The following is a 19,078-nucleotide window of genomic DNA, read 5'->3' as shown; positions in this document are numbered from 1 at the left end:
TTAAGGAACCTGATAATTTTATAATGGGCACTAAGCATACCTGCCATTTGCTCCATTGCGAGACACACTCTGTCTTCCAAGGTCATAAGTAACCTACCCTTTATTCTGAAGGGAACCACCATCTCTACCTTCCACAGTCATTCACTATCCAAACATCCTGGAAAAGATGGCCCAGTAGTTCACTCACAAATGCACAAAAAGGTGAGAGACCCATGCAGAACTATTTCCCAACAGTGGACAGCTGAGACCGAAAGGACAAAACATTAGGACTTGTTTATTCTTAGACTGTGGGCACATGAAAGCCATTACCTTCTTTTCTGTCTTTTTCTATATTTTTTTAAACACCCCTTGCCAAAAAAAAAAAAAAAAAAAAAACAAGGAAAGAAAGAAAGAAAAAAAGGAAGAAGAGCTTTCTCGTAATGGAATCACTACTTCAAGATTTGGTGAGTGTTCCAGCAGAATATGGTGACTTCCCTTTAGGGACATTGCAGAATTCCTGAATTGGATGGGTGGGGCAGGGTAAGGCCCTTCTAATTCAAAGAATCTACAATATTATGTCAACTTTGAAGGCATTTCAGAACTCCTTAGCTATTCTTACTCAGTACCTCTGCATTTCATCATATTCATAGGTGAACAGGGACAGATGATTGGAAATCTCACACACACACAATTTCCAAATAACTCATGGCTGGGATTATCCACATTTCTTAATCTCTTTAGTCTTTTCTTAATGAGGTCAGTGGGAGGGCTGTTATTTTTGCTCCTAAAGCACTGGTGTATGAAAAATGTCATGGTCACAGGAAAGTCAGTGGTGAACAAGATAAACATGACCCTGTCCCACAGAACTTACTATGTACAGGAGAAGAGAAATAATTCAACAGAATAATAAGATTTGATTGGCTCTCAGATTCACTAGAAATTGATTTAGCCCTCTCCCCTTCCACCTCTACTCACCCACTCGCTAAGGAGCCTTTGCCAGAGGGAGTTGGTGTAGTTTTCCTGTGTTTGCCCCATAGAGAGTAATAGAACAGGAGGCCCAGGGAAACCATAGATTAATAAAAGATCCAGTAAGGTGCTGGTTGATAAAAGGTATCTGCTCAGGTAACTCTCCTCTCTTTAGCTCAGATTTTCCTTTTCATAGGAAATTCCAATGTCTAGCTTCACAGCTCAGTTGAATACTTATTGCTTTAAAGGACCCAGCAAACCTAACATACCATTAAAAAGTCCAAAATTAGGATATTCTCTCGAGGTCTTTGCCCAAAATGCAACACCCCACATCCTTGGTCCTTTCCTTTCTTCTGCCCCTCTGATGCCATTCTTGTGGCCATAACAGTATGTCAAACACACACACACACACACGTGTGTGCATTTGCTTTCTCTACATTTCTAAAATTTCCTCTTATTCACTCCAAAAGGATGTAGGAGTGGCTACTATTTCTGAAATAGGAATAAGATTAGCTAATGAGGATGGTCTTTTTACCCATCCTCTCAGCAAAAATCAAAACACAGCTACAGTTCAATTTAAGCAAATACTTTAATGAAAATTCAGATTTATAGAAAATATTAAATTGAATTAATGTTAAATCCATTGAACAGTCTTTATTTTTGAAAGCATTCGGAGTAGAATTCCTTTACTTAGCAAGCGTCCCTCACAACTATTTCCCAAAAATATTTACTCTGAAAGAGAAAATGTACCTGCAGTTTGGCTTTTTCCCAGATTTGATACCAGAGATACCAAAAGTCAGATAAGCAATGAGCAAAATGCAAAACCAGATTCTAGTTTCCTTCAAAAACTGAAGTGACAATTCTAATCTGCTGCCATCTAAAATGCTGGGCTGCCGCAAATGATTTTGAAAGATGGGCTTTATCTGCCCCCTGCTGTACTCTGGGTAAATGACAGGACATCCTAATTTAGCAGCAGGAGACAGAGCCAGACGTGGTGTGTACTAGCACCCCTTACTAGAATAGAAAGGCTATGGCAAAAAGACGGTGCCTGGGCTTCACCACTATGTCTCCAGCATGAATTGTAGCTGGAATGTAGCAGGCATGACATTAATATGTGCCGAATGCATGCACATACAGGAAAGGAAGCTGTGCTTACATACTCTGTTTGCATAAGCATAATACCAAGCGCATATAAGCCCAAGGGGGGGAAAAAATGTTTTGCAATTCTCTGTTCATAAGTGTTTGAAATAAACTGGTGGCAATTGGGCATGACTGATGTCCTCTAATAATTCCACTGGGCTAAACAAAATAATAAATTGGAATATTCAAGCTTAACAATAAAGATAGATTTTCTAAATGTTGCTTACTGCCAAGAAATAAATCTTTGAGAACTTAGGATCTGAAAGCCACAAGGTTAAAAGACCATATGATTATTTCCAAGATGGAGAACTGGTTGAGATATCATAAAATTCACTGTGTTATCCCTTTCATCCCTTTCTCCTGCTGCTACCAGCCCTCTTAGTCATTATCCGTGTATCCCTCAAACACTAGTGAAGGCAAGGACAAAAATAATAGGCATCTTCCTTAGTTGGGGGTGGATTTATTGAATACGAAAGAAGTCACGTTAGGGCTAAGATTTAGACATTTGATATACCTCCATACCTACCCTGAAGGTTAGGCTTCTCCGATGAGTCAAAAAATCAGTGTATGCAGAACAGTTCTAAAGGGAAGATAATTAAGTGCCAATGGATGTGATATAGAAAATGTCGAAAGAGAAATGTTTCCACCAGGGGAATCTTTCTACCAGTTGAGACTGACACTTGGCCATTTCAGGTTCCTTGCACGACGCCACTAAACCAGCAAATAAGATGGGGTGCAGTGGGGAGTGCTGACCATTTCAGCTGAGGCCGTTGATCTTGGGTGTTAGGGAAAATAGGAGTGCTTCCTTAGACATGCCAGAGCAATGTACACAAACTGAGGGGTCCTCCTTGTACCTCCCCACGGAATGCTGCAAGTTAGCAGGACTAGAGCAACCCTAGGGAAGTAGAGGGACACCAAGAACTCAGATGCTCAGGAATAAAGGTTAGGGTCACTCCACCAGGTAAAGGCAGACCAAGTTGTGGCTGAGGGCAAAGGTAACATGGAGTGGGTAAATATCAACTGTAGCCTTATATTTCCCCTTGCAGGTGAGTTACGTTATATAAGAATATATGTTAAATTTTTCCCCTCTCCCTTCCCCAGATATATAGTGTATATAGCCTCTGTGGATTTATTTTACAATTTATCCATGGCTAACAGGGCATTAAGTAAAGAGTGTATTTAAATTAGAAGAACGAACATCAAAATTCTGAATATGGAGCTGAATGCAATCAACTGAAATTTGGGGCTTCCCCTTTTGAGGAGAGAGTAGCATATTTTGTATAAGGGATTGTTGCATTGTGTTCTGCAGGCTGGAGACTTAAGGATGGAGGGAGGGTGTACACTGATGTTGGGCCTCCAGAGGGTGACTGCGGTGGACATCTGTCCCTACCCCGAATCTTTCAAACAGCTTCTTCTCGCTTGGATAATTCTCCAAGTATAAATCCTACCTCCCTCATCTGGAATAACTTTTTAAAACTACATTGAAATTTTGAAATTAATACAACAGGTGTGTTAGAGTCTACCAATCAGATATACATGTGTAAGACTTTGTTTTGAAAGTGAATTTTCTGAGAAAACAGAGAAGGTCCAGGCCAGCAAAGGCAGCCAGTTCTGAAGTCAAGTGGTGACGGGACTGTCTCCACCGTCCACAGCAGAGTCCACGTGTTTTGGCTGGGCTCCGTTACATGGTCAAATCTGAGGTGTGGTTCTGAGAGTTGTTCCTAGAAGCTCAACCTAGCTTCTCCAGAAATTCCACAAATTTCTAATAGCCTTTGTGAATCCCTTCCCACAAAGACTAGCTAGAGAGGATTCTATCGTTAGAACTAAGACGTCTGATTAGAATAGAAAAAGTTAGTAGCTATATGCCCAGGGCAGTTTGCTTTGCCTCTCTCAGCCTCAGCTTTGTGATCCTTGAAAACTTTCAAGCACTGTTGTAAAGACCAGAAATAATACAAAATGTCTTATATCTAAAAAAACTCTATGGAGAACAGTATGGAGGTTCCTTAAAAAACTAAAAATAGAACTACCATGTGACCCAGCAATCCCACTCCCGGGCTTAATTCAAAAAGATACATGCACTCCAATATTCATTGCAGCACTATTTACAATAGCCAGGACATGGAAGCAACCTAAATGCCCATCAACAGATGAATGGATAAAGAAGATGTGGCACATATATACAATGGAATATTACTCAGCCATAAAAAGAAACGAAATTGAGTTATTTGTAGTGAGGTGGATGGACCTAGAGTCTGTCATACAGAGTGAAATAAGTCAGAAAGAGAAAAACAAATACCGTATGCTAACACATACATATGGAATCTAAAAACAAAAACAAAAAGGTTCTGAAGAACCTAGGGGCAGGACAGGAATAAAGACGCAGACATAGAGAATGGACTTGAGGACACAGGGAGGGGGAAGGGTAAGCTGGGACGCAGTGAGAGAGTAGCAGCTGCATAGCACAGGGAGATCAGCTCGGTGCTGTGTGACCACCTAGAGGGGTGGGATAGGGAGGGTGGGAGGGACAGGCAAGAGGGAGGGGATATGGGGATATATGTATACGTATAGCTGATTCACTTTGTTATACAGCAGAAACTAACACAACATTGTAAAGCAATTATACTCCAATAAAGATGTTAAAAAAAGAGAAAAAGAAAATGGAGTTAGACTAGGTAGTGGTTCTCAGTCCTAAGTGCACAATAGAATCACCTGGGGAACTTTTAGAAAATGGATAACCAACAAGGACCTACTGTATAGCACAGGGAACTCTTCTCAATGTTATGTGGCAGCCTGGATGGGAGGGGAGTTTGGGGGTGAATGGATACATGTGTATGTATGGCTGAGTCCCTTTGCTGTGCACCTGAAACTATCACAACGTTGTTAATTGGCGATACTCCAATATAAAATAAAAAGTTAAAAAAAAAAAAAGGAAGAAGGTATCAGTGTTTATCTCCAACAAGTTCAAAGTATTCAAGGTAATTGGTTTTTATATTTCTTGCATTTTATAATGAAAGGGAAAAAAAGATGTTTTTATTTGAGGGGATTGTTTAAAGAAATGAGTTAACAATATAGTCCCAATTCCCACTGTTCACAAGTGGAATTTGGTCTGTCTGACCCAGTCTGTTTCTGGTGACAGGAGCATGACATAGGCCTTGAAGTATTAAGAAAAATCATCCAAAACTTGGAAATAACCAAAGGACAGTTACAGCATGTCCTTTCAAGGTCATACTGGTGCGTTGTTTAACATGCCTGCCAGGGTATTTCTTAATCTAGGGCAGTGGTTCTCAAAGTGTAATCTAAGGACCGCTGAGGGTTCCCAAGACACTTTAGGGATTTTGTAAGGTCCTCCCTTTCCAACTACATAACTGTGTGAGGCCAAATTTTCCTCATATACTTCAACCAAAACAACATATTGCAACATATGAATGCAGAAATTGATATAAGGATTCAGCTGTCTTCTGATAAGCCAATTAAGTGTTCTATTTGCAAAAGTGTAAAACAATGCCTTTTTTCTCAAAATATATCTTGTTATTTTTCATTAAAAAATGTTAACATATAATGGGCTTGTTATTTTTATTTTTAAAATACAGTTGACCTTTGAACACACGGGTTTGAACTGCGCAGGTCAACTTATAAACGGATATTTTTCCGTAGATACCAGCTGCTGTGCTACATGATCCATGGTTGGTTGAACCCAGAGATGTAGAACCCAAGACGAAGGGTGGACTGTAAAGCTATTCCTGGATTTTTGACTGTGGGACGGGTGGGTAACCCTAACCCTCACCTTGTTCAAGGGTCCACTATAACTAACATTTAAACATTTGTGTTTTAGTTTCTAATAAGGTGAATATTGATAGATCATTGTGATCCTCAGTTTTTAGGAGTATTAAGGGATACTGAGAACAAAAGTTTGAGACTCGCTGAGCTACATGTTTGACTTTGCTATTCACCTTGGAGGGCTCAGATCACTCAGCACACTCATTTCAAAACACCCTTCCTGGCAGACCACATATTTCCTGTTCCTCCGATTCTGCTTCAAACCAGCTTTGCCATCTTAACAGTTTCCTCATTAAGGAGGTGAATAAATTTGACTAATACTCATTATATATGTATGACAGTCGAGTTTGATCTTTTGAAGATTATACTTTGATAGGAGGTGTAATCTCTGCTGATTCATAAAGACATTTACGATTTAGCCCTGGGGTTCTTTTCTTTGCATTCAAAGGTGGATGAAGCAAGGAACACTATGAAAATCTCTTGTTCTTAAACATTTCCCTAATGAAATGAAATAAGACAACTGCAATGATCAGCTGTGCCTAAAACGACTTTGTTCCTCGAAGAAAGTATTTAAGAGAGAACCAGTCCAAAGCTTGGGAAGCAGAGTGGCAGTTTTAAAAGAATGTCTAAGGTTAAAAATGTGTCTGTAATTTGGGAGAGACAATATTCACTTTAATATGGAGGAATATACTTTTTTTTTTAATTTATTTTATTTTTGGCTGTGTTGGGTCTTTGTTGCTGTGCATGGGCTTTCTCTAGTTGCAGTGAGCGGGGGCTACTCTTCATTGCGGTGCACAGGCTTCTCATTGCAGTGGCTTCTCTTGTTGTGGAGCACGGGCTCTCGGTGGGCGGGCTTCAGTAGTTGTGGCTCATGGGCTCTAGAGCGCAGGCTCAGTAGTTGTGGCCCACGGGCTTAGTTGCTCCGCAGCATGTGGGATCTTCCCGGACCAGGGCTCGAACCCGTGTCCCCTGCATTGGCAGGCGGATTCTTAACCACTGCGCCACCAGTGAAGCCTAATCTACTGTTAATAGCTGTCCTTTCCAACACAGGCTCCACCTCCCTCTCAGGTAAACAACATAAGAACATAATTTCAGCTGTCTGCAGAAAACTTTCCTAGTCAGTATAAAATCAGCAGAAATTGATTACCCTACTACCCATTAGGAAACACTTCTCAAATCCTTCAGCTCCAGTGTGCATCAGAATGATCTGAGAGGCCTATTAGACATACAGATTTGAGTTCATTGTACAGTGTGGGGTTCGGCAATACTGTGCACTTAAAACAAGCACTCCGGGTGATTGATTTAAAAATACATAAAACCACACTTTGAGAAATTATCTAGACAATTAAAACCTGCTGAACTGATCTCTTCCATTTTTCTAAGAATCACCGTGTATCCTTAACATCTACATGCCAAGTCTGTCTACATGGTCCGTAAGGCACTTCACAATCTGACTGGTGTCTCACAACTTCCTCTCCCACCACTCCATCCATCTCTGCCCTACAACCACCTCCTATCCTGGAGCCCAACTGGCCCACTGCTGCATTCCTCCTTGCTGTTGACCTCTTTCCCTCTCCCTTCCCCTGCCTGTGCAGGACTGTTGATTTTTCACAGCAGTGCAATAGCGTGGACAGTTCCTGGCTATTTGGATTCTAAAGCCAGTAGACCTGGCTTCCAATCCCAGTACCCTTTGGTAAAAGTGGCCGACCCTGGGGGGGGCCTGCCCCTACACACCCATCGAGTCCCTGTACAGGAAGCACTGTCTTGAACAGGGGAAGCAGCAGCTGGAGCCGCAGGCGGCAGACCTGGCTGAGGAGCTCCTGCTCACTGACAGCAGCACCATGTGGCAGACGGTGGAAGAAATGGGCTGCTTAGAAGTGGAGGCCGAGGCCAGGATGGAGAACTTGCGAGTGGCAGTTCCAGGTCGGCCCCTAGCTCTGACTGCTGCTGGTGGCCCAAAAGCCAGCCAGCCAGCTTATCACCATGGCAACGGACCCTACAATGATGTGGATCTCCCCGGCTGCTGGTTCTTCAAGCTGCCTCACAAGGATGGTAACAGCTGCAATGCTGGCAGCCCCTTTGCCAAAGACTTCCTGCCCAAGATGGAGGACGGCACCCTGCAGGCTGGCCCAGGAGGTGCCAGTGGGCCCCGTGCCTTGGAAATCAACAAAATGATTTCTTTTTGGAGGAACGCCCATAAACGTATCAGGTCCCAGATGGTGGTGTGGCTGTCCAGGTCAGCTCTGCCCCGTGCTGTGACCAGGCACCCAAACTATGATGAGGAAGGTCGCTATGGGGCCATCTTGCCCCAGGGGGTGACCGCTGGCACCATCACTTAACGGGCTGTAGAGCCCACGTGGCTCATTGCCAGCAACGCCCGACCTGACCGAGTAGGCAGTGAGTTGAAGGCCCTGGTGCAGGCCCCACCCGGCTACGTCCTCGTGGGTGCTGACGTGGACACACAGGAGCTGTGGATTGCGGCTGTGCTTAGAGATGCCCACTTTGCTGGCATGCTTGGCTGCACGGCCTTCGGGTGGATGACACTGCAGGGCAGGAAGAGCAGGGGCACCGACCTACACAGTAAGAGAGCTGCCACAGTGGGCATCACCCGTGAGCACACCAAGGTCTTCAACGATGGCTGCATCTATGGGGCGGGGCAGCCCTTCGCTGAGTGCCTCCTAATGCAGTTCAACCACTGGCTCACGCGGCAGGAGGCAGCTGAGAAGGTCCAACAGATGTATGCGGTCACCAAGGGCCTCCGCAGGTATCGGCTGTTAGATGAGGGCGAGTGGCTGGTGACGGAGTTGGACCTCCCTGTGGACAGGATGGAGGATGGCTTGCTTTCCCTGCAGGATCTACGCAAGATCCAGAGAGAAGCTTCTAGGAAATCACAATGGAAGAAGTGGGAGGTGGTTGCTGAACAAGCCTGGATGGGGGACACAGAGTCAGAAATGTTCAATAAGCTGGAGAGCATTGCGATGTCTGACACACCACGTACCCCGGTGCTGGGCCGCTGCATCAGCCGAGCCCTGGAGCCCTCTGCTGTCCAGGGGGAGTTTATGACCCGCCGTGTGAATTGAGCGGTGCAAAGCTCCGCTGCGGACTACTTACACCTCATGCTTGTGGCCATGAAGTGGCTGTTTGAGGCGTTTGCCATTGATGGGCGCTTCTGCATCAGCATCCACGATGAGGTTCGCTACCTGCTGCGGGAGGACTGCTACCGTGCTGCCCTCACCCTGCAGATCGCCAGCCTCTTGACCAGGTGCACGTTTGTCTACAAGCTGGGTCTGAATGACTTGCCCCAGTCAGTCGCCTTTTTCAGTACAGCCAATATTGACCAGTGCCTCAGGAAGGAAGTGAACATGGACTGTAAAACCCCTTCCAACCCAACTGGGATGGAAAGCAGATACGGGATTCCCGAGGGTGAAGCACTGGATAGTTACCAGATAATTGAACTCACCAAAGGCTCCCTGGAAAAATGAAGCCAGCCTGGACGGTAGCTCTGCCTGGAGGCTCTGTATTTGCTCCCTGGAGCTTCATCGGGGCGGTGCAGGCTCCTAAACTCAGGCTTTCGGCTGTGCTTTTTGCAAAAAGGCTTGCCTAAGGCCAGCCATTTTTCAGTAGCAGGACCTGCCAAGAATGATTGCCTCTAATTGACGGTGCAATTGAGTTCAGAACCAAGATGCCAACGTTGGTGCAGGCTGTAGGACAAGGGAGCATTGTTGCTTGTTGGGTAAAAAGAAAGCGCCAAAGTTCACATTAACTCAGGCATTTCACTTCCTTTTCCTTTTCTTCTTGGCTGGTTCTTTGTTCTGTCCCTCATGCTCTGATGCAGTGCCCTAGAAGGGGAGAGAAGTAACGCTCTAAATGTGATACGCCTGCTCGGAGGCAGTGGAAATAAAAACAAAGATCCTTTATCTTCTCACCAAAAAAAAAAAAAAAAAAAGTGGCCAACCTCTGTGAGCCTCAGATGACTCTTCTATCAAAACAGAGGTTAAAATACCCACCGCAAGGCTATTATTACACCAGCACTGGCGGTATATTTCGTTTAGGTGCTAAATGTGTTAGTTTGGGGGTTTTGCCTCCTGTAAAACCGTCAATCCTCCCTGGAAGAACTAACTGCTCTCTCCTCTGTTCTAAGCAGTGCTAGCATTCCTAGAGATACTCGATGTATATAAAAACCCTTATCTCCTTACTGCACAGGTCTGTAAACCCAATTCTGTTAAGGACTTAAGAGCAGATACTTAAGAAGCTGCATTAGATCAAATCAGTATACTAAATTTCTAAAGATAATCCAAATCCTTCAGGGTAACCTAACCTCACTCTACCCCAAAGTTATTATACCAGATATTTTTTACTTAATAATCACGTTCCTTAGCATTTTGAGGCCAAGGGGAAAGAATGCAAACACTGATACTTTCGGGCCCATAGCTGTCACGTAACCACCTCGCTCATGTATAGCAGACGGTATGTGTTTAAATACAGAAGGTGGGTGAAGCGGATGAAGTTGAACAGTCCAGCCCATGTTAAAATACTCTGAGCATTTACCATATACAAAAATACCAGATAATATGAAAGATTAAAAGATGCATGAAGTATGGTTTCTTCTTTCCAAGGAGCTTAATCCAGTTGAGGAAAAAAGAACTTACTGATACTGCTTTTCTCCATAGACAAAATAACAATGACCACCACCCTCCAAGATTCATCATGTTTTTTCTCTTCAGGAAGCAGAGGCTGTAAAATTAAGAGTAGGTATGGTTTGGAAGATAGATGCACGTTTCACAAATATCATCCCCATAGAAGGGATTCAGAAGAATGTCTACCAGGATTTTGATATATGTTCTCATCTCATCCTCCTCACAACCCTGAGAGGTAGGTATTATCTCCATTTTATAGATGAAGAAGGTGAGGCTCAGCTGTAACCTAAGTGTTTGCCCAAGTTCCCAAAGCTTGGAAGTGGTGGTGCTGGGAACAAAGCTCCATTTTAACTCCAAGGTCCATCTCCTTTTCCTGGAGTTGAAATTCAAGTATTCTTCCAGTTCTAGGTTACATAAGTGTTTAGGGGGTCTTCACATTTTGTGTTTGGGAAATCTAAACTATGCCATTTTAGATGACCTTTCTTGCTTGCTCTGTCAGTAGCTATAGACCCATTTTCCTCCACAAGGACCATGTTGTTTGCCATGTAAACATATTTGTCGGAAAGTTTAAAATTAACTGTTATTTAAATAACAGCCCAAATTACTCCCATGCCCCACCAAAAAAAAAAAAAAAAAAAAAATCGTTATGGACAAGCTTCAGGAAGTAGTTATCAGACTATTGGCCAAATAGAGCCAGCAGATGGAGCCTTAAGACAAGCAAAACTGAGTACAAATTTTCTATGCTACCTGCTTCTCTTCATATTTGATTCACCAATCCTGTGAGAGGGCAGGAATTGCCATAAAAAGTAAGGAAACTGTTAGCAGAGATCCAAGGTCTAGTGCTCTCTCCTCAAAACCCCACTTACCCTCAGAAGGGTCAAAGCAACCATGTGAGCATTAAAGAATTACTTAATGGGGCTTCCCTGGTGGCACAGTGGTTGAGAATCTGCCTGCCAATGCAGGGGACACGGGTTCGAGCCCTGGTCTGGGAAGATCCCACATGCCGCGGAGCAACTGGGCCCGTGAGCCACAATTACTGAGCCTGTGCGTCTGGAGCCTGTGCTCCGCAACGAGAGGCCGCAATAGTGAGAGTCCCGCGCACCGCGATGAAGAGTGGCCCCCGCTCGCCACAACTAGAGAAAGCCCTCGCACAGAAACGAAGACCCAACACAGCCAAAAATTAATTAATTAATTAATTAATTAAAAAAGAATTACTTAATGGCCTAGAATAATGTCAGTTATATGAAAAAAATATATCATGTAGAGGGTAATTCTATTTTTGTGTAAAATAAAAATTGAGTATGTTTTATGCAATATAGCGACATGTCAATAAGCACAGGGAAAGATTTCCACAGCACACACACCAAATATATGGTTACCTCTGGGGTGTATAATCAAAAGCACCGGAAGATTTTCACTTCTTGCCTCATGTGACTTGTTTTTTTAATGTAGTATTATGGGTAATTTTCACCTTGTTTCAGTATTAACAGAATCTTTTTTCTCCGCCTTTAGTACCTTTCAGAATGCAGCTAAGACAGAGCTTTGAGTAAGGAACGTTATTCATCTGTATCTGAAACCTTCCACTGACTCAAACCCTTGGAGGTATGGAGTTGCAGAATCCTGGTTTGCAAGCCTGAGATACCCGAGACACCTTTTTTGATAAAGTGGTTTCCCACCACACGACTGTTGTACAAAAAGTGCTAATGTCTATTTAAGTGCTTGATTGAGCTATGCAAAGGCTATGATCCCCTCTTCTCCTAAGCTTTTTTACACTCATCTTTAGGCACTTTTGACCTGGTCAACTGCTAGCTTTGGCACTGAAGAATCGAAAAAGTCACAAACCTAAAGAGAACATAATAGGAGCTGTATCGCACTCAAGTATGTCAAGGGTAGATCAATTCTTCAGCCTAAATTCCAGCAAACTGCAAATCTGGAGAGAAAAATTCCTAGGATCTGATAGAAGACTTAGGTAGAGAAGGTGGCATTTCTCTGTCCTGCTTGGGAAAGCTCTAATGTAGCTTTGTTTGCCCAAAAGCCAAGTGGAAGGATTCTCTCTGACAGAGGCTCCAGACTGAATCCAAGTAAGACAGTCATTTGATTAGTAAACTCTGGCCAAGTAAGATGGCTGCCTGAAACAGCTGCCAGCTCTCCAAGCTGATTCTCACCATCACCCCACAACTAGGACACAAAGGGAAAAACATTTAGGCGCACAGATCAATTATGGTCAAAGTACAGGAAAATTCAAGCCAGGAATGAAGCTGCTGAAACCTAAGAATGTGTGCAACAGACCCAAGCAACCCGCACTAGCAGAGAAGCAGCCCGTCAGAAAGCTTTCCGTAAGGTCTTTTGACCTCAGTGGACCATTAACAGCAACGTCAGTGTTTTCTGAAATTTCATGCTATATTTTAATAGGTTCTTAACCAAGTTAAGACAAAAAAAAATTTTTTTTAATCCCACAATAATGAAACAATGTAACTAACACAGGCAGCACCCACACCTACAGCAAGGGTCAAGTCCCTAGCTAGCCCAATTCCGGAAGTAAAACAACTAAAGGAAGCCCTGCTCAAAGTTCACCGAAAATATAAACCCTCAAAAATTAAATACTGCTCTTCAGTTTCACAAGTAGAATATGTTCAGTGAAACAAGGATGACTAGCTATCTTCATGAGAGACATCTAAGGCATACTCAATAGTAGGGGCACAAATGATTGTCCCTTCCACAAAAGTAAATTATTTATGTCTTAATTAGGAAGATAGACTGTGTGTTATTAAGTTTCTGTTTAAAACACCTACCTTATAATATAAATTACTAAAAAATTATACCACAGAAAATATACTAACACAAAACTTATTTCAGCAAACAGTTTTGAGTTTGTCTTTATTCCCTTTTATTGCTTCTTGCTTAGCAATGTTCAGAGTCTTCCAGCTGAAACCAAAGTACTTTCTTAGAATCCTTTATATAGAATTGTATCTTTGGGGAAAACGCTCTTTCCAACAAGAACTATTAAGAAATCCAATGGTTCAGATTTCACAACTCTTTTGCTTAAAAATAAATAAATAAATAACCAACCTGTCTTTAATTTCAGAAGAATTGCTATTATACAACGAACTTTTTATTTTTTCCATTCATAAAAACAGTCCACGGCATTCATAAAACAGGGTGGTAAAAGAAATAAAAAGAGACACATTTCAGGTGGATTCTGTTTAAGAACAGATGAGTCGGTAGCAGTTTAATACAGATGGAAACAAATACAGTCCATATAAAAACAGGATTTGCAGCAGGAGGCGGACAGATCAACCAAAGCAAATTTAGAGCTTTCCGCCATGCAACTCAACATCTGAGTTCTGTTCACTTAAAAACCAAACTAGAGGCTTTAATAGGTGTTCATAGAGAAGGCTACAAAAGTATTACAAAATGTTAGCCTTACATACACCACAAAAAAGAGAGAAACAAAATTAATAAATCCCCTAGGCTAATCACAACAAGTTTTCCCTAACAGAGACAGACACAGAAAAATAACTTTTTACAAGCTTAGATTCGAGGTATGAGGTACGATACCTTACAGCTCTCACTTGGGTGTTTCCCACTCATGCTCTTTTCAGTATAAACAAATAGGTTTATGTAATGGAATACATATTTGAAGAATTCCTTAAAAAAAAAAATCACAAGTTCCATTTTATATATACAAATTTTTAATTATGTACTGAAAATAAATTACAGGAAGGAACTTTAAAATGCAACAGAGGACAAAGTCACAATAAACATTCCCATTGAATTCCCTTGGGGGGAGGGGGTGGGGGGGAGGGTGGTGAGATTGCAGTGCTCAAGAAGATAAATATCACAAATATATCAAAAACTTCAAATTGTCTATGCATTCACACACTGACATGAGCCACAAACATTCCTTCACAGGGACTGTACTCATTAGCCTACCACAGAACCAGATTTTGTCATAAACTACAAAACTTTTAATACAAAATCGTATTTATATATTTATAATTCATATACATGCCCTACCTGTGATTTTAGAAAATAAAAGCTACACACTGTATAGACACTCTTAACTCATAGCTGTAGGCAACATTTTTGGATGGAATTTCTCCCCCAATAAATTAACGGCATATTTTATGTACATGAAGGCTGAACTGCATAAAGACAGTTCAGTTTCCCAGATATGCATCTCCTTTTAGGGCAGGTTTATAAATTTTAAAAGGCAAGACAAATGTACACCTCAGAATCACTTTCTTAGCTACAAGAGTTGTCATGTAATTTCTGTGAAGTTTCTGATACATGCATTTATGTAATACTGGTATTGAAGGCAGTAAAGCAATATATACTTTTAATGTCGTGGCTCAATAAAGGCTTCATTGTCATTCCAAACTGATTCTTGATACAGTGATTCATAACTTCTCTAAAAATTAAAATTTCAATGGGACACTGTGTTAAAGAGACTCTAAATAGATTTCTTAAAATATTTCCCTGAAATATCCTTTACATAAGACAAATTTCACTAACATTAGATTAAGTAAAAAGGGAAAAAAAAGAATTAAACATGGTACAAGTGTGCATGAAAACTAATGCTCCTCAGCCCATCTTCACGCCTTAGGAGCCATGAACAGAATGCTTAAAACCAACAAACAATTTCACACTCTGTGGCAGCCATCTGTGAAGCCAGTTATACTAAACTACTTCTACAGTTGATTGTAAACTTTGGTTTATTTTTATTTGAGTTCTCATTGTACAGCAAGCGTGAAAAAAAGAAAGAGTGGAGTCCATGAGTAGATGAACTGTCAGTCTGTCTTTAATCTGGCATGATGAGACACCTGGTCAGTCAGGCCTGCTTTGATAGAGTTTGTTACAGACTGCCTTATGTTTTCCTCCATCAAATTATCACCCAGGGGCTTCAATACCTGTGGTATGAGAAATGTGCAAAACAAATAAAAACATGAGGTAAAAAAAGGGTTACATATAAAAATAGATATAAAAATTCAATTCAAAGCAATGAAGAAAATAACCAGGAATGTGGGAAATAAAAAGGTGCTTCTCCCAAAAAAAGTTATGATGCTACAAATAATGCAGTTAGACATTTTATAATGCAACAAAAATTACTTTCCTCCTATTCAAACCATTTACAATTCCTATGAGATGGATGTGCAATTCCATACCCTATATGCAGCATCAAATCTGGTATGTATACAGCATTTATGCAGACCGGCCCAGACGGTCCTGCTTATTGTCCTACATGTATAAGTGTGAACACTTCGGATAGAGAAAAAAGTTAAAAATACTGTCTAATTTTTCTTCTTGTTATTGTTGGATGACAGTCTCTGTCGCTGTGCTGATGAAAGAGCACGATGAACCATTCGACGTCTAGTAACTTCAAACAGTTTGGAAAACACCTAAAACATGGAGTGATTCGTTAGGAGAATGACTCAGAGTGCCTTGAAGTTAAAGAACTTAAGACTACAAGAATTTGAGACTTTGTAGGTTTCTCACCTTCCTGGGACTCCTCTGAAGCAAAAGAAAAGAGAAATGCAAAAAAATTTAGACAGGTGTTGACACAGCACAGATCTTCTGACTAGTGATCATCTTACCTCAACTATACTGAAAATAATTTTACACACTTTAGATTCTTCCATTTACTTGTTTTGTAATAATGGCACCTCTAAAATCCTAGAATCAATGCTGTACGGGAGATGAGTGATTTTCAAAAGAAGACAATGTACAACTATCGAAATTCATGTTGCAGAAAATTAGTAATGGTCCAACATTTTTAAAGTAGGTAATATTTTAAGTGACATTGTGATAGCTTTTTTTTTTTTGAGGTTGTGATAGCTTTTAATCCATCTTCTGTCAGAAGATAGCAAAGGAATATAAAGAATGAGATTATTTTTAAGATATAAAAATTTAAATTTTACAAATATCCAGACATAAGCTTCCAAATCAGATCTGAATAAATAGAGCATTTCTATAAAGAAGAAATATAAAATCCAAATTAATATAGTGGGTCACTGTATAAAATAATAATGACATTATTAATAGAAAAGTCAACATCCAATCAACTTCTTTAGTCTTTGAATTTAAAGCCAAAACCAACATGGACCTGCATATCCTAGATCTTCAAATAAGCCCACTACTTCATCAGCCCAGAAATGGTATCTGAAAACACCTTTTATAACTGTCCATCAGTAATAACTGTAGTTTTCACTCTGGTCCTTGACATGATGCTCAAGTATTTCACGATGATCATTTTAATGACAACATCCTTAAATGAAATTTTCTGAACACAGGCAATTCCAGACAACAGTTGGCTGATATACAACAAGGCTTTCCTTAGTAGATACTTGTCAGGCCCAACTTTGAATTCTGGTTTGAGGTAAAAAATCATGATTTGAATTCTGGTTGAGATAACGGATTATGATTAAGAAAAGCTGGTTCTCTGTTTGTGGTGCTTTGCTTTGTTCATTAGTATTTCCATAGTATAGAGGTCAAACAAAGTTTCTTGGATGTAAGAATTCCCTATAAGATCGTTCCTTGTAGTACATCAGTAAATCACTACTAACTTCATGGAAGGCAATGAAGACCCAATATTTTTCCTGGAATATAAGCATGCCTTGGTTCTTGCCAATATTAGAAACTTCTTTTGCTTTCCTAAAGCAAAAGAATTACACTCCTAAACTTCTTTCCTTACCTTCATAACTCTTGCACTAATTATATTTTCTTTTCTTAAAAAAAAAAAAAAATCCTTAAAGACTCTGGCCCTGCCCACTTGTCTGGTATAATCAGGCCTATGACTAAGAATCTATCCAAAGGATATTACAGATGTAAGCCAACCAAAGCACACTATAATTACAACTTTAAAGGGGAAAAAAAACAGTTCATACTTTATATTCAAATTATGCATCTAAACAAAAAGGAAAATATACTTTTACCATTCTCCATATGAAGGAAAAGTAGGTATGCAAATACTGGGGGTGGGGAATGGGGCACTGGAAGGAGGGGTGGGGAGTCACAGGGATAAGATTAGTCACTGAAAAACCAAAAGACAGATACCAACCTGTTCCCATAGTGTTTCAGCAATCTGATCAATCATTGTTCCAATTTCTCTGAACTCCCCAGAGTATTTAACATACGCCCAAGTACAAAGAGACGTCAGTGCTAACCCCATGACAAGGTTACACAAGACAGCTATAGAGTTTAGGCCAACGAAGCCAGTCAGTCCTGAGATTATATACATAGCAAACATGACTGCAAACAGTGTGGCAGGGGTACGAGCAGCATAGAAGATATTTTTGCCATCATTGTGCTTTATAAAATTTGCATAGGTTTCTTCTATTTCAGCCTCAAGCTGGTCCTGATAACGACGGCAGAATTCATCTCCTCCCATTTTTTTTACTGAACGAAACTGTTTAATCGCCACTTCCTTGAGATCCAGGTGTCTTCGCTCCAGATCTGAAGGTGCAATGTAAGGCTTGTCCCCACCACATACCTGTACAGGCAGGGTTACATTAGGACAGATTACATGCTGGAAATAATTCACACTTGAAAGAAATTCCCTGATCATAATTTTTAATCTCAAAAAGTCAAACCACCTACATGGTTTAGTTTTAAATCTGTTCATAATACTTCACACATTATCATAACCTACTTATTTCTTATATGTTTAACTGACTCAAGCAAAATAAACTTTCCAAAATTAATTATATTGGTATTAATTATATAGCAATAAAGACAAAAAGAATTATACTGCAATCTGTACCTGACTTCACCTGATCCAGCAATACACCAAAAGCGTACAGAAGATTGCTGGCAAGAAAGTGGGTAAAAGATAACATAAAAGGGAACACTCTTGCACTGTTGGTGGAAATGTAAATTGATACAGCCACTATGGAGAATAGTATGGAGGTTCCTTAAAAAACTAAAAATAGAACTACCATACGACCCAGCAATCCCACTACTGGGCATATACCCTGAGAAAACCATAATTCAAAAAGAGTCATGTACCACAATGTTCATTGCAGCTCTATTTACAATAGTCAGGACATGGAAGCAACCTAAGTGTCCATCATCGGATGAATGGATAAAGAAGATGTGGCACATATACACAATGGAATATTACTCAGCCATAAAAAGAAACGAAATGGAGTTATTTGTAGTGAGGTGGATGGAGTTAAAGTCTGTCATACAGAGTGAAGTAAGTCAGAAAGAGAAAAACAAATATAGTATGCTAACACATATATATGGAATCTAAGAAAAAAAAAAAATGGTCATGAAGAACCTAGTGGCAAGACAGGAATAAAGACACAGACCTACTAGAGAATGGACTTGAGGATATGGGGAGGGGGAAGGGTAAGATGTGACAGGGTGAGAGAGTGGCATGGACATATATACACTACCAAACATAAAATAGATAGCCAGTGGGAAGCAACCACATAGCACAGGGAGATCAGCTCTGTGCTTTGTGACCTCTAGAGGGGTGGGATAGGGAGGGTGGGAGGGAGGGAGATGCAAGAGGGAAGAGATATGGGAACATATGTATATGTATAACTGATTCACTTTGTTATAAAGCAGAAACTAAC

The 19,078-nt window shown here is 40.9% G+C and overlaps 2 protein-coding genes across 5 annotated transcripts in view; one reads left to right on the top strand and one right to left on the bottom strand.

Moving 5' to 3' along the window:
- The first annotated feature begins 419 nt into the window (after positions 1-419).
- Positions 420-9,363, top strand: LOC132376760 (DNA polymerase subunit gamma-1-like). Its single transcript, XM_059942609.1, is given in 2 exon segments — positions 420-443; positions 7,563-9,363. Coding segments are annotated over 2 exon segments (1,806 nt in total). The 3' UTR covers positions 9,345-9,363.
- A 4,322-nt stretch (positions 9,364-13,685) lies between these two features.
- ATL2 (atlastin GTPase 2) overlaps positions 13,686-19,078 on the bottom strand; it is a 68,945-nt gene continuing 63,552 nt past the window's right edge. For 3 of the 4 annotated variants that reach the window (XM_059943574.1, XM_059943576.1, XM_059943575.1), the window contains 2 exons: positions 17,557-17,988; positions 13,686-15,409 (listed from right to left, as the gene is read on the bottom strand). In XM_059943574.1, coding sequence (XP_059799557.1) covers positions 15,290-15,409; positions 17,557-17,988 — 552 coding nt within the window. In that variant the 3' untranslated portion in view covers positions 13,686-15,289. The other variant, XM_059943577.1, reaches the window with a different exon arrangement.

Source organism: Balaenoptera ricei, chromosome 13 (genome assembly GCF_028023285.1).
Source record: "Balaenoptera ricei isolate mBalRic1 chromosome 13, mBalRic1.hap2, whole genome shotgun sequence".
Lineage (NCBI taxonomy): Eukaryota > Metazoa > Chordata > Mammalia > Artiodactyla > Balaenopteridae > Balaenoptera > Balaenoptera ricei.
Note: the sequence above shows the minus strand (reverse complement) of the source record. Positions and strands in the feature narration are given on the sequence as shown.